Here is a 14,488-nt window from a genome sequence, read left to right as displayed (position 1 = left end):
TTATTTTATTTTTTTAAATCCTTTGAGATAAGGCTTCACAATTTGTGTATTCATTCTTTTTTGTGAATGTTATCCTCGTCTTCATAGTTGTTGTTTCACCACGTTTCAGCCAACTCCTCCTCTGGCCTTCAAGTGGTTAACCATGCAGGATAGGAATGCTGAGTCTTGTAACTGTATCCCTAGTACAGGGTGACCCAAAAAAACAGGACATTCAAGTGTTTTTCTGAGCATTTTACAGCCAACGGAGAAAAAAAAAGGGCAAAGACCCTAGTGTTTTGATGTGATGTTTTGAATATAATAAACTAGTCATGACCAAAGTTTCATTTCATTCGGACAAAACACTAAGAAACGGAGCCTAATTAGAGTTGGGGCCCGTTTTTTTGGGTCCACCTGTAATTACTGCCTTCCATAGTTGTTGTCTCACCACGTTTTTAGCCAACTAATCCTCTGGCCTGCTATTGGGTAGGATTGAAACCACTATCTTCAGACAATGCTCACCTGGAACTGTACATATTCAACGCTTCTATCGACTATGCAACGGGCCCTGAAGATAGCGGTTTCAATCCAACCCAGAAGCAGGCCAGAGGATGAGTTGGACGAGACGCGATGAAACAACAACTATAAAGATGAGGAAAAGAGTCGTCAAAAAGAATGAATACATCTCCATCTCTCATGTAATGTTTTTCCCTTTTTAACCAAGAGTACTCTTTTAAATGTGAAATATAAACGCCTGTGTAACCTACCTACGTTAACACATGAATTAAAGTGACCCACTGCCAGTAAAATACACTTGAAATGATTTCTCTCTGCCATTAGCTGGTCATAGATAAGGAATTTAATTGACCAAACTTGCTGAACCTGTTCCTCTCTTCCTCTCTTTAGTATTTTTCACCTTTTCTTCCCCTATCCATATCAACCACTTATACCCATGTGCTCGTTAGTTAGTCGAGATATAAAAAAAAACAAAAAAAAAAACACATTTATATCTATCAATGTATCTTGATTTTGGTTTTAGAATAGACTTTTCTCTGGCCGGACAAAGTGGTGCCCTCTGAATAGAAGCGCTACAGAAACATTTGTAGCCAATAATGTTTGCATAAATACTATAAACAAACTCTGTTCATTCATCGAGCACTTTTTAATAAACACAAGTTTTGGTTGATTCCCTACAGGAAACAAAAGTATGCAACCAGTGTGTGTGTGTTATACCTTTAAAAGCCAAATTACAATGTAAAGATTTTGTAAAACAAGCATTTATTTCTTTAAAATCAATATTTTGACTTGATACGTTTTCTTAGAATATTCTTTTTCTTTTCGGTGCCATGATGTTGAAATGAAAAGAATTTAAACATTTAACTTCAAAATGCCATGGCATAAAGAGGGTATTTTTTCTCCTTTTCCTTATTGTTCTAATGATATAAAGTTTTATTTAACTTTTAATTCTCATCTTTTATTTCTTAGATACATTATTTGTACACACACATATATTTCTATAAATGTTTTTTTTTTGTGTATTGATATTCATATTAAAACCCCTTTTTTTTCTATTTATTTAAAAAGAAAATACAACTTTGTTATGTATGGGCCGTGGAATTGTATTCATCTGCAAACGATCTAATTTGCATATTCTTTTAAACATTCATTTTAATTAATTCCGCATTAGTTTTTGGTTTTCTTATAGGTTGATCATCTTAAATATTACATGTAATTATATTCATGCAGATATTTTACATGATTTTGCATAATATTTGCATAAAAAAGTTATATTAAACACTAACCTCTTTCTATATATATTTTATCCCCACAAAGTCAACTAAAATAGCAATTCTCCAACAGCACAAAAGATAAAGGTGAAGCAACAAAAACTATTAAAAATATTGGAAAAACTTTTTTTTCCCCCCCAAGTCAAACAGATCTAGTGTGAACTAAAGTTGCATCTTAAAAGTGTAATTAAACAATTTTTATTTTATAGTTTTAACAGATTATCATATTACAAATGGTTTTTATTTTTAATGATTTATGTACTTATGTACTAATTTCACAAAAATATAATTTTCTTTAAAAAAAATTCTCTTGAAACTCAGATATCATGAATTTTCCACACCATTCTATTTTATTTATTTATAGGTAAAATTTCATATCATCACTATGATATCAATACAAAATATTTTCAGGATCTTTTTCATTTATGAGATACATAAATAATGACTGTTCACAAGTACTTCTGTTGTATGATGGTTTATTGTTGTAGGAAAAAGGTAGCATAAAACACATCACTTACAGATAGCTGCAATTTATCGTTTCGTCTATTAAATCTGTACAGTTTGATTAGACTTTTTAAAAAATATAATAGGCATATATTGTCTCATGTATACTATTTCTTTTTTCTTTTCCAATTGCAGGATTGAAAATTTTTAACGATTTTTGTAAATTTTTTCAACCAAATATGAAATTATGAAAATCGGTAGAGAAATATCATTTTATTTCCATGATTGAAAAAAAAAACAAACAAAAAAAAAACAAACTATTTAACAATGTATGTGTTTTTAAAAAATGTTAAATCAAATCAGGGGTTTAATAAACAAAAAATGAATTGCAACTAATAAGTGATTTGTTTTTCTTATTTATTTCCTACAATTATGTTGTATATATAAAATAATTGTAGAGAGTTCAAGTAAATCTTTCTGCACATCCTTGATAATGATAAGAATAATGGAAGCAGTAAAGAGAAAGGCATAACTGGAGCAGTAGAGACAGCTTCCGGCACTTGTGCATTATAAGTAGAAATCTACAAAATCATTTTAAGTAAAAACACTAGTACATACTTATGTGTTATGTCGAAATTATTAAAATTGCCAAAAATTCTGAAAAATGGTCAAGTAGACTTGTTAAACTTTTGTTTACAAAAAAGAAAAAAAAAAAAACAATCTGCCATTTTCTAATTTGAAATAGCAAAAGCTAACAAAATGAGGGAGATAAGTCAGTGGGTCATATGGAATAAACTGAATCACTGAAACTGCACTATTTGATAATTTTTTTTTTTTTTTTTTTTTTTTTTTTTTTTTTTTTTGGTCTTCGACAAAAGGAAGGTGGACCTGTAAATTCACCCTTGTCCGTTCGTCCGTCTGCACTTTTCTCAATAACTACGCCTTGGAATTTAAAAAAATTTTGCACAAACATGATATGAGTAAAAAAAAAAAAAAAAAAAAGAAATAACAGAACGGATTATCTGCGAAAACTCCGGTTGCCCCCCTAGGAGTGCCTTTCGGGTTAAAATGGCTAAAAGTGACACTTTTGTGCTTATTTAAAAAAAAAAAAGTTCATGTCTTGGATTTTTATAAAACTTTCTGAAAAATTGAAACTAACTGATTTCTATATAATTTTGTTTGTCTATATTTTGCGATAACTCTTGGCTCTTTTAGGGCTAATAAAAACCCTCCATTTTTGGGACTATTTTACCATATTTGTCCAAAATGTTCTGTATATGTCTATTTAGCAGTTTTGCATGGTGCTGAACTCAAATTTAAATAGGTTAAGGTCTTGGGGACTTTTGGGACTAAATGGGATGGGGGGGGGACTTAGTCATTTTTTTTTTTGCATGGTGTAGAACTAAAATTTACCAAGAGTACTCTTTTAAATGTGAAATATAAACGCCGGTGTAACCTGCCTATGTTAACACATGAACTAAAGTGACCCACTGCCAGTAAAATACACTTGAAATGATTTCTTTCTGCTGTTAAGGCCTAAAACTGCGTTGTTTGTTCATTTTCCCTCAGGATTTGATGTCCCCTGGGGACTTTTGTGGCTAAATGGTGGGGGGGGGGCAGTGCTGATAATTTTTTGTAATTTTTACTAATTTTAAAACTGCAGGCAATTGTTTTTACTTAAAATGCATCTTTTTAGGTATCCACTTATAGTACACAAGCATCCAGCTTCTTTATGGAGTTTGTTAAACAACAACAAAAAAACAATTTGGAGAGTAAGTTAAAAGAAAAATGACATTATTATTAATGAGTTATTATACTCTTGAAAGAAACTAGATCTCTCCTGATTAAAGCCTTAAGTGGAGTTGGATTTTACTGGAATGATTTTTATTGGTTGATTCTAAATGTCTTTTTTTCTTGTTAGAGCATTTATTTTTGTGATGTCTATGTAGTTTGTAGCATAGAATTGCATCTGAAAAGGAAAATCCGCAAATAATACTGTTTTTTTTTTTTCTACTTATCCCAGCATTGTTTGTAGTTATACTGAACTCTGAATTCTTGGTTAGAGGTTGTGAGGTTAGGATTGCGCAATCTATGCTTCACTATAGATTACTCACAACTTTTATAGGAGGCATTGATTATCTCTCAAGAAAAAGAGCCAAAAGAAAATTTAATATTGTGCCATAATTTTATTTTGGCCCTTGGTCAGAATTTCCCCTATATTAAAACAAAAAATAAAGAAAAATCTGTATGATGTACGTACTTGTGACAAAATGAAAATATCATTTTCTAAAAATCATGTAAATTGATCAAGTAGATTTTTTTTATAAAGAAAATCATTTTAAAGCAATTAATGGGAATACCTAGGTATTAAAACATAAATCTAGTATGAATTATTATTGAGCTATCTCCCTTGTTTCGTGAGATTAATTTTCAAACTACCGCACAAACAGTCACTTCTCAGATACTCATAAAATTTGATTTTCTTATTTAAAAATAAAACTATTTGATCAATTTAAGTGATTTTTGGAATATTTTTGTTTTGTCATGGGTATGTAAGTCATACAGATTTTCTTTGTTTTTTTTTCTTTTTTTTTTTAATATATGGGGAATTATGGATAAAGAACTTTTTTATTTTTTAAATATAAGAAAAAAGTTTTGGGACAATATTAAATTTACTTTCAAGTTTCCTTTTCACTTAAAAGCAAATTAAAATTATAAATTTTCAGACTATTGTTTTTTTGTTATATTGTATACACTGTGAAATATTGTTTTAATGTTATATTGTATACACTGTGAAATATTGTTTTAATGTTATATTGTATACACTGTGAAATATTGTTTTAATGTTATATTGTATACACTGAAATATTGTTTTGATGTTATATTGTATACACTGTGAATAATGTTTTATTGTTATATTGTATACACTGTGAATAATGTTTTATTGTTATATTGTATACACTGTGAAATATTGTTTGAATGTTATATTGTATACACTGTGAAATATTGTTTTAATGTTATATTGTATACACTATGAAATATTGTTTTAATGTTATATTGTATACACTGTAAATAATGTTTTAAGTTAATAAACGTAAGAACAGGGTGGTGGAATTAAGATGTCTAAGTTTTTGAAAAAGTCAGACTTGTAAGAATACTAAGAGTTAGAGGTTGAATATGTTTAATCTTTGAAAAATCATGTCTAAATATTGGAAGACTTTAAAATCTGAAATCTGATATTTTGGAATCCTAGAAGTTGGTTGCACCTTACACGTTTTGACTTTGCAACTCGACTTTTTTTAAAACAAAAAGAAAATCTTTTGTCTGCATAAAGATGGTATAGATAAAGTATTGGTTTAGTTAGACCACATGTTAGAAAAGTGAGCATGTTTGAAATAGATAAATAATCCAATCGGGGCCTCTCTCTTCATGGCTGTAGGGAGATGTGAACAGGAGTTCTCTATTGATCTGTTCTGTAACTTATCATCCAATTAATAAAAGGATCAATAAATTGGCATGTCCATATTATTCTATTTCGAATTCTTTTTCAGCTACGAAAAATCATTAGATCAGAAAACGTCTTGTTTTTAATGTTATTTCAATATTTAATCTATAAACACATACAAAGGATAAAATATATATCATGAAATGTCATGGAGACAAGATGTGCGAAAAGACCAAAGGAAAAACAATGATTTATTCCGGTGTTTAATTTATTTTCCTTTTGTCTTTTTTCACACACAATAATGCATATATCAGTCAAACATTTAGTTGTTTAGAACTGCTTTAAAGCTTCACCGTTCACTCATTTTTCGACCAAATTTCAAACAATTATTCCAGTTTATAGGTTTATAGATCACCTTCTCAGCTGTATTGTGAAAAAAAAAGATTTCAATTTTCGTTCAGTAAAACAAAAGTTATGAATTTACTGGTGTTCAAAATCGTAAAAAGACATAAGGAGGTGAGCAAAGTAGTCGCTGAAGCGACTACTGTTGCTACCAATTCACTGCTCTCGCGAAAAGAGAAGTAACAAGTGAAATAGAAAGAATGAAAGGGAAATAATTGGGGGAATTTTATTGAAAGCAGACAAACAAAGAACAAGTGAATTTACTAGAAGCCTGGAAAAATCATAGATTACAATAGAAACATCCAAGCATGAAAAGTAATATGGTTAAGCTTAAACATGGAAAAGTAAAGGACTTAGTTGTTAAAACTGGAAAAGAAAAGGACAAGATATTCTAGTAAAAAATATAATAAATTTATAACTTAAAATATTGAAGCACTAAGAATTGATTATATATTATGAATTGAATTAAAAAAAATTTTTAGTGCTTCAATAGTTTAAGTTATAAATTTATTATATTTTTTACTAGAATATCTTATCCTTTTCTTTTCCAGTTTTAACAAGTAGTCCTTTACTTATCCATGTTTAAGCTTAACTGTATTACTTTTCATGCGCACATTTTTCTATTGTAATATATATATATTAATGATTAATCTTATGTTCTATTCTATTTTTCAGATCCCAACCAAGGCCCCTTAGATGGGGAGCCAGGAATAACAAATAAAGAAAAACTGGTAAATATTTTTTCTTCTTTTATTTTTTTTTATTCTATCATAAGATGTTACTGAATTTTTTAGATGAGTATTGATGATTCATATTATTTGTATTCTTGGATTACTGTTCTCATCTTCAGTGTTATTTTTACAATATTTCAGATAATGTAACCTCCAACCTTTTTCAGGTGGATCTTCTTGAACTTAGACATCTGCTTAGAATTTTGAATGCAACCTTTTTAGTCCACAGGGGTAGTCATGACTAGGTCAAAGTAATTTACAATTGTATTTTTAGTGTCGCCTGTGCTGAAGATTGAACTTGAAGTGAATTTTCCCAAGTACTTTATCCACTACACCATCCGATGCCTCCGTTCAGTCTCGAAAAACAAAGGATACCCCTTGTAGGGGGTAGCTGCATGTATAAATTGTGAGGCAAGGGTTGCGCAATCTACAACCACACCTCTCCTGAATCGGTATTGTTTCAGTCCAGTGGCAAGGAAAAGTCCAGGATGACTGGAAACAATACGGAGATAAGCAGAGAACGCATACAGCACCTGGCAGTCCCAAATGGTCACCCATTTAATATTGACCAGGTTCAATGTTGCTTAACTTCAGTGATCCAGTGGAATCTGGTGTATCAACGTGATTATGCCATATAAACCATTAGGTCCTTGCAAATTCCCAACTTCAACATGATACATTTAAAGAAGGCTTAATGAAAAGTTGCGAAAATAACACTCAAAATGAGAACAATTGTCGGAATAATCGAAATAATACGAATTATCATAACATGTTCAGATTTTTCTTGACCGTTTTGGTTTATAGAAATTCTGATACTACATTTCATCTTTTCTGTTCTCTGTTAGTGAAGGAGAAAATTTTCTACACTGAGAAAATAAGACAATATTAATTTTTCTACTATCCAGTGTCCCTTTTTGGTGAGCTAGATTTTCATCAGAATAAAAGTCAGCCTCACGTCTAATTCTGCCCTCGTGTGAAAGCAAATAATTAGTGACCTTATATATATATATTTTTCTATTTTCATTTTATTAAATTTTTATTTATTTATATATATTCTCCTCTGTTCCTTAATGAAACGGTCCTCTAACTGCCTTATTAAAAACTTAAATTCAAAAATCTCAATGTGGTTCCTTTCGGTTTGGGATGTATGCATTTTCACTCTTATCACATTTGAGCTTTAATTTCTTTCACTGCCAAGTCTGGTTTTGAGGAAGTGCAAAGCCTTCATAATACAAAACAAAATGTGTATATGTTGTCGTATATAGAAAAATTAACCAGTTTCACACCATTTTTGGTAGATAAGATGTGAATTTACCTCAATATTTTTTTTATATCAGCATAATAAATTCATTTTATTTTCATTGCATCTAATAACACATGCAGATCATTGCAAAACATAAACAATGGTATAAAATTAGCTTGCTCAATTAGTCACCAAATTATAACCGTTTAAAACTTGTTGGAAAGTAGAAAAATTGTCATGTATCGCATCAATTCAGAAACCAAATTTCACAGTTCACAGCTAAAAATACAGGCTTCAGATAAGTGAAAAATCTTTTAAAATGGACTTGATGAGCCGTTCCCTTAAGTAATCCAATTTACCAAATTTTCACTAATGATTACTACAATATTGTCCTATTGACTACTGTACACTCATTAACCCTTATCCTTGAGTAGCCTCTGGGCCTTGACAAGTGGTTACTCCTATGTAAAAAAAAAAAAAAAAAAAAAAAAAAGTGATAAATAAAAATTAATCATAATGGAAGCATTAATAACTAATCTAAAAATTGTGCTAAATCCCACTACCCTTTGAAAAAAATATACAAAATCTGGGCAGGAGCTGCCAGAAAAGACTTGTCCTGCCTTGATAGGGTTCAAAATAGACTTCGTAGCCTCGTAGAAGATGTTCTTTTCTCTTCGCTGCAACCTCTATCTCACAGAAGAGATGTTGCAAATTTGTCTCTGCTTTATCGTTATTTTCATGGAAAGTGTTCGACTGAGCTTCAATCTATGGTTCCCCCTCGCCAAACTTCCACAAGAAACACTCGTCTAGCTGAAAACACTATCAATAATTCCCCCCCACTCTTTATCTGTGCCTAAACCTAAACGTAGATTCCATGAACAAAGCTTCTTTCTTAGAACTGCACGTCTGTGTAATTGTCTTCCATTTTCCTGCTTTCAAGCTGTCTATAATATGGTTGTCTTCAAGTCCAACGTAAACAAGTTTCTGATGAGCCGTTCCACTTAGGTTAACAAATTTACCGAACTTCCATTACTATCGATTACTATACTGCCCTTTTGACTACTGTTCACTCTTTAACACTTATTCTTGAGTGGTCTCTCGGCCTTGATAAGTGGTGACGCCTATGTAAAAACAAAAAAAAAACAACTGAATTTTACTAATTACTTTATCCATTATGCTATGGATTCATAAATTAAAGAAAATACATCTGAAAAAGGTCAGAGGTTACATCAACTGAAACATTGAATGGATAACACTCAAGATGAGACCAGTAGTCTGAATAATTGAAATAATACAGAGATTCATTCCCTATCTCAAAAATTCAGAAACAGGTTGAATTTTTTTAATCCGATTCATAGAAAAGTAGATCAACCTAGAGTTTTGATAATCAACCAATTATCAGATCTCAGATTTGAACCATGTAAAAAAAAAAAAAAAACCAGGTGGAAACACAATAATAGGAAAAACTAATGGAACAAACATTAAATAAAATTTTCAACTTTTTTGTGAAAGATAATTTAAAACCCGATATTAAACCCACCATATTGATGTGTGATTCTTTAAGACGGCTGTTTTTATATCCTTAGAGATGAGCAATATTGAACAGATTAATTTGAAAAACATTGTCAAAAAATAAATGGTCTGTCAGTAAAAATAGTAACCTTAATTTGAAGTAATCTGGAGAGAAAACAAACAATGGATTACACAAACGAAAATAAATCATACATTCATAAAAAGAAAAGATGAAATTTCATTTACATCCAAATTTTATCACCCCCCCCCCTTTCCATAAATGAAATTGAATGGAATTTGACTATATATATGTTTTAGTGCACTAACCTGGTTGGTGTGATACCTACTCTAATAAAAAATGTTGTGTGCATTAAGTTGAAAAATATCAATATTAAATTTTTAAAAAAATCAATAAATGGCCTGTCACCGAAAATAGTTATCTTTAATATCAACTAACATGGAGGAAAACACAATTGATGACAAGAAAAAGAATTGTGCATTTATAAAGACAAAAGTTTAAGTTTCAATTCAACTTGAACAAGATATATTGCCACTGTTGCACATAAGGGACTATTACGATATAGGGGAATCTTAAGTAGGAGTTGTGCAGCAAGTTGTTCACATTACATTTAAATGTGTGTGTTAGTACACTCTGAAATTGAACAGAAGTAATTTCAATGACAAGCAGTTCAACAAAAGAAACTTTTTTGCTGGGGATGGAGCATTCTAATGAATGACATTCATCCACTATTTCAGCCACTCCAACCAAGAGATCTTTTTTAAGATTCTAAGCTTTCCTTGAAGTGCAATTGTTTGTATTTCTCTTGTACTTAGCTCACTGGGTATTATGTTTTCTTTTACTTCAGTCGAAGTTCTCAGAAATCAAGGGGCCTACGACCTGGGGCTAACACTTGAACTCTATATGAGATACATAGATATTCGAATGTTCCATTAAAGTTCTTTATCTCTCAAGCACTGAGTTAGTAAAGAAATTGAGAACATAGTTTTCCTCTCCCCAATTAACCATTTTTATATGTTGTAGTATATCTTTCATGTTGGTCTCATGGTCTTACTGGATTCCAGGACAAGAATTTAGCTAGTCTGGTGGAGTATCCAGCTTTGTGCTATTACTTGAGGTAATATCACTTGGAGAAGGTGCACCATTCTTCACAAAAGCTGTGGGGTAGCCGTAGTGAGGAGATCTTATTTGGGCTGCGAATACTATGTGATTTTGAATATTTGGTCAGGGTTTACTTCTATGGAAAAAGTATCCTCATGCCATATTGTTCTGGCAAACCCCTTTACAGAGAGACCTTAGACACTCGAGAAAGTCTTGTGGCATCTGAGGGCATCTACGGTGAAGCTGTAGTGTTTTTCTACTTGTCACGTCTGTTGAGAGTATTGAGTGAGCACAGGTGCAATAAGTTTGACGGAGCACATTCCATTGAAGTACTTGTAAAACAAGCACAGGGATGCAACATTGCAGTGATGGGACAGGGGCTGAAGTTTATTAGAGAGTGTGAGACCTATTAGATTAGAGACTCTTTGTGGGATTCTGTCCAAGAGGCAGATTTACGAAACAACCACTTTAGCATAAATTAATCTTAGACGGTCGATATGCTACTAAACAAACGAATAAAAAAAAATATTTGTAGATATAACTATAAGAATTTGAAGCATAAACTCCTCCTAGAGTTACCGGTAGCAAAAAGGGTTGATATGCCATAAAACAACCAACCAAGAGGCAGAGACTAATACTTGGTGCATCAGACTAGGTGTGACAGCAATACTTCATGCATGAGCGAATAGTGGTTTTATAGAGATATAGAATATTGGTAGGTTTGAGCAGTTCAGTAGAGGGAGCTCACTTTCTTTGCAGCAGACTTGGCATTATCTTTTATGTATTGCAATTGGTATTGTCTATCAACGTAAAGTCAAGGAGTTAACATTGGACTCTCGGGAAAGAAAGGTTTTATTAGCCATGACAATCGATGGTTGAAAAGTTTTGTCATTATTAAAGGAAAGATACTTTGTTTTAGTTGCATGAAATATAACCATCCATTAATGTCCCTATTCATTTACAAACTTAACGTCATATTTTTTAGATTTAGATATTGCCTTGGGTATGCGTGTGTGTCGAGAATAGAGCATGGTGTTATCGACAAATATACTCATTGCAATTGCATCAGGGAGGTTTATGAAAGTCGGGAATAATAAAGTGCAAAGATCAATCCCTTGAGACACACCCACATTGTTTAGCTGTTTCAATCATCTATGATAACCAATATCTTTATTTTAGCTAAGAAAGATTTTATATTAAATACTTGTTTGGTAATATCGTACAAATTAATTTTCTTGAAACCCTGCATGCCAGATCTTGTCAAAGGCTCTAGATATATCAAATCCTACCGTCCTAGTTTCACCTGCCTTATCCTGTGTATAGTGTGTCCTTGCAAAGACATGTGCTGTAGTGGTTAGAGTACTTGTAAAAATTCAGTTATAAAAGTGATCGAAAATACAATTGCAAATTACTTAGGATCTTTATCCAGTCATGGCTGACAGAACAAGAGCATGCTACCCCCATGAATTAAATAAAGGGCTCCGTTCAAAATTCCGTACAGATTCCCTAACTTTGACTGAAAAATTCCAGAGTTCGACAAGATACATCTGAAGAAGGTCGGAATTTACATCGACCGAAACATTGGGAAAATGATACTCAAGATGAGAACAATTGTTTGAAGAATCCAAATAAATATGAATGACCAGTCCTCCTCTCAAAATTTCAGAACTGTAGAGAAAAATCTGTATGATGTACGTGCCTGTGACAAAGTGAAGATGTATTCCAAAAATCAGGTAAATTGATCAAGTAGTTTTATTTTTAACTAAGAAAATCCAATTTTATAAGTATCTGAGAAGTAACTTTCTCGTTCAACATTTTAGAAAAAATTTCAAGAAACAAAGTGAAATAACTCTACAATAATTCTTACTAGATTTGTTGTAATGCCTACAAATTCTCATTAATCGCTTCAGAATCATTTTTGATTTTTGGAATATGATATCTTTGTTTTGTCATGGGTATGTACTTCTTGTAGGTTTTTCTTTATTTTTGGTTTTTAATATAAGGGAAATTCTGGACAAGAACCATATTTCCATTCTCAGTTGTGTGAGAAGCCCCAATTGTATTGTTTCAAGCATATTCACTTTTAACATATAATATGGCTTAACCACTCAGAGCCTTTTTAACACTTTAGTTTATCAAGATTATGTAAGTAATTAAGTCACTGTTAGTATTTTGTACTAACCTTTAAAATTTGCATTTTCTAATTTAAACAAAATTTGTTAAAGAAAATATATTTCTATTTTTATTTTAGGCTGACAGTACAACTCAGGATTCCAGCTCTTCAGGTGAGTCATTATAAATAGCAAAAATTCATTCAATAGTTTTTTTGTTTTTTTTTTAAATATTTCTGAATACTCGAGTATCAGTTTTTTTAAATGCTATTTTAAACGCTTCACATTTACCAACTACCTCATATCAAGAGATCAGTTTATGATTCTAACCATCCTGTAAGTAGCATTAGAAGTTGATTTTTTTTCTTTTAAGATAATTACTAGCGAGGGGTACCTGGCGTTGCCCGGGTTTTTGTAGGTGTGTGTGAAAAAAACAGGTGCCCGTGAAAAAGCCTTGACGACACGCAGTTGGAAAATAGTAAAGTGTGAAAGAAAAAACAGGTGCGCGTTTTTGATTGACGTGACGGCGATAGGTATTCAGCAGTTAGCATTTTGTGCGGGACAGTTTTTAATGAGGTCAATAAATCGGTTTGTTTGTTTTTAAAAACCCACTCCCTCGTCTCAAAATGAAAGCTACCGTCTGCTATGACGAAGTCGACATTGACCAAACGTTACTTAGCTCTCTAGAGACCACTGGCTCTGGGCCTGTGATTAGAGTCGAGTTTCACTTTTTGTTTATACCGAAAACTGAATGTAACGCGTGCTGATGCGAGAAATGTGGAATAATTAACGTTTGAAAGTCAATAAAATTAAAAAGACAGGCGAGCTCCGTGGTTAACTGCGAGATATTACAATTTATAGATGATATAAAAAGTTTTAAGAAGTTGTGAAGCGAGCGAGCGCTTCTCTGAAAGAAGCCTTTTGTGGACATCGAGGAAAAGCGTACATACATATATACATACATACATTTTCGCTTTTATATTTATAGATTATATTTTCAACTTGCATGAAAAGAACTATGTAAAAGATGCTTAAAACCGTTAAATTCTCATAACTTTTTAACTACTGATGGTATTTGCATAAAAAAGTTATGAGAATTTTAAGTGCCAAAATTTATGTTTTTTCCATGGACATTTTTCTTTAGAAAAAGTGGACTAAATTATGGACCTCAACACTTCAAGAAATTTTTATAATTTCGCCACCATTTATTTTCCAAGCTATTCTCATGAAACTTGGCAGTCTTATGTAAAATTGTGTGCTCTTTCTGATTATGCAGTAAAATCTGATGTATCTCTTTACCATAAGCAATGAATTATAAATTCAGATGTACAAATTTGAATTTTTTTTAAACTGGTGCATGGTATGAACAAAACTAAGTATTATAATGGTATTTAAATATAGCATTATTGAGAATAGGCATTTTCCTGCCTCCTCACCAAAGGAGAGCTTAATCTTCGGTGTAGCCATTGAATGGTCGGTATTTACTACTCCCCTCAAAGAAAAAAAAAATTGAGTAGATATGAATTAATCTTAGAAATAAATTGAAGAAAATTTTTTATATGGATTTTGGATTTCTGTAAAAGATGGAAATTTCCATAGTTGACCAGAACTTATGCATTTTGGGACCAGTCCAATTTTGTGAATCCTCTCTATCTGGCCCAAAATATACCCCTATTTTCTGAGATGCAACCATAAATCATACTCTACATGAATCCTT

General features: G+C 31.6%; 1 protein-coding gene across 11 annotated transcripts in view; it reads left to right on the top strand.

The window, feature by feature from the left end:
- LOC145261156 (uncharacterized) overlaps positions 1–14,488 on the top strand; it is a 124,129-nt gene that overhangs the window by 29,526 nt on the left and 80,115 nt on the right. For 7 of the 11 annotated variants that reach the window (XM_080119473.1, XM_080119475.1, XM_080119469.1 and 4 more), the window contains exons 2-3: positions 6,730–6,785; positions 12,912–12,945. In XM_080119473.1, the coding sequence (XP_079975599.1) occupies positions 6,730–6,785; positions 12,912–12,945 (90 nt within the window). Of the gene's footprint in view, positions 1–2,703; positions 3,980–6,729; positions 6,786–12,911; positions 12,946–14,488 lie in introns of those variants that run through there. The other 4 variants (XM_080119472.1, XM_080119474.1, XM_080119467.1 and 1 more) reach the window with 1 other exon arrangement.

Source organism: Euprymna scolopes, chromosome 37, assembly GCF_053919585.1.
Source record: "Euprymna scolopes isolate OS-2025 chromosome 37, ASM5391958v1, whole genome shotgun sequence".
NCBI lineage: Eukaryota > Metazoa > Mollusca > Cephalopoda > Sepiida > Sepiolidae > Euprymna > Euprymna scolopes.
Note: the sequence above shows the minus strand (reverse complement) of the source record. Positions and strands in the feature narration are given on the sequence as shown.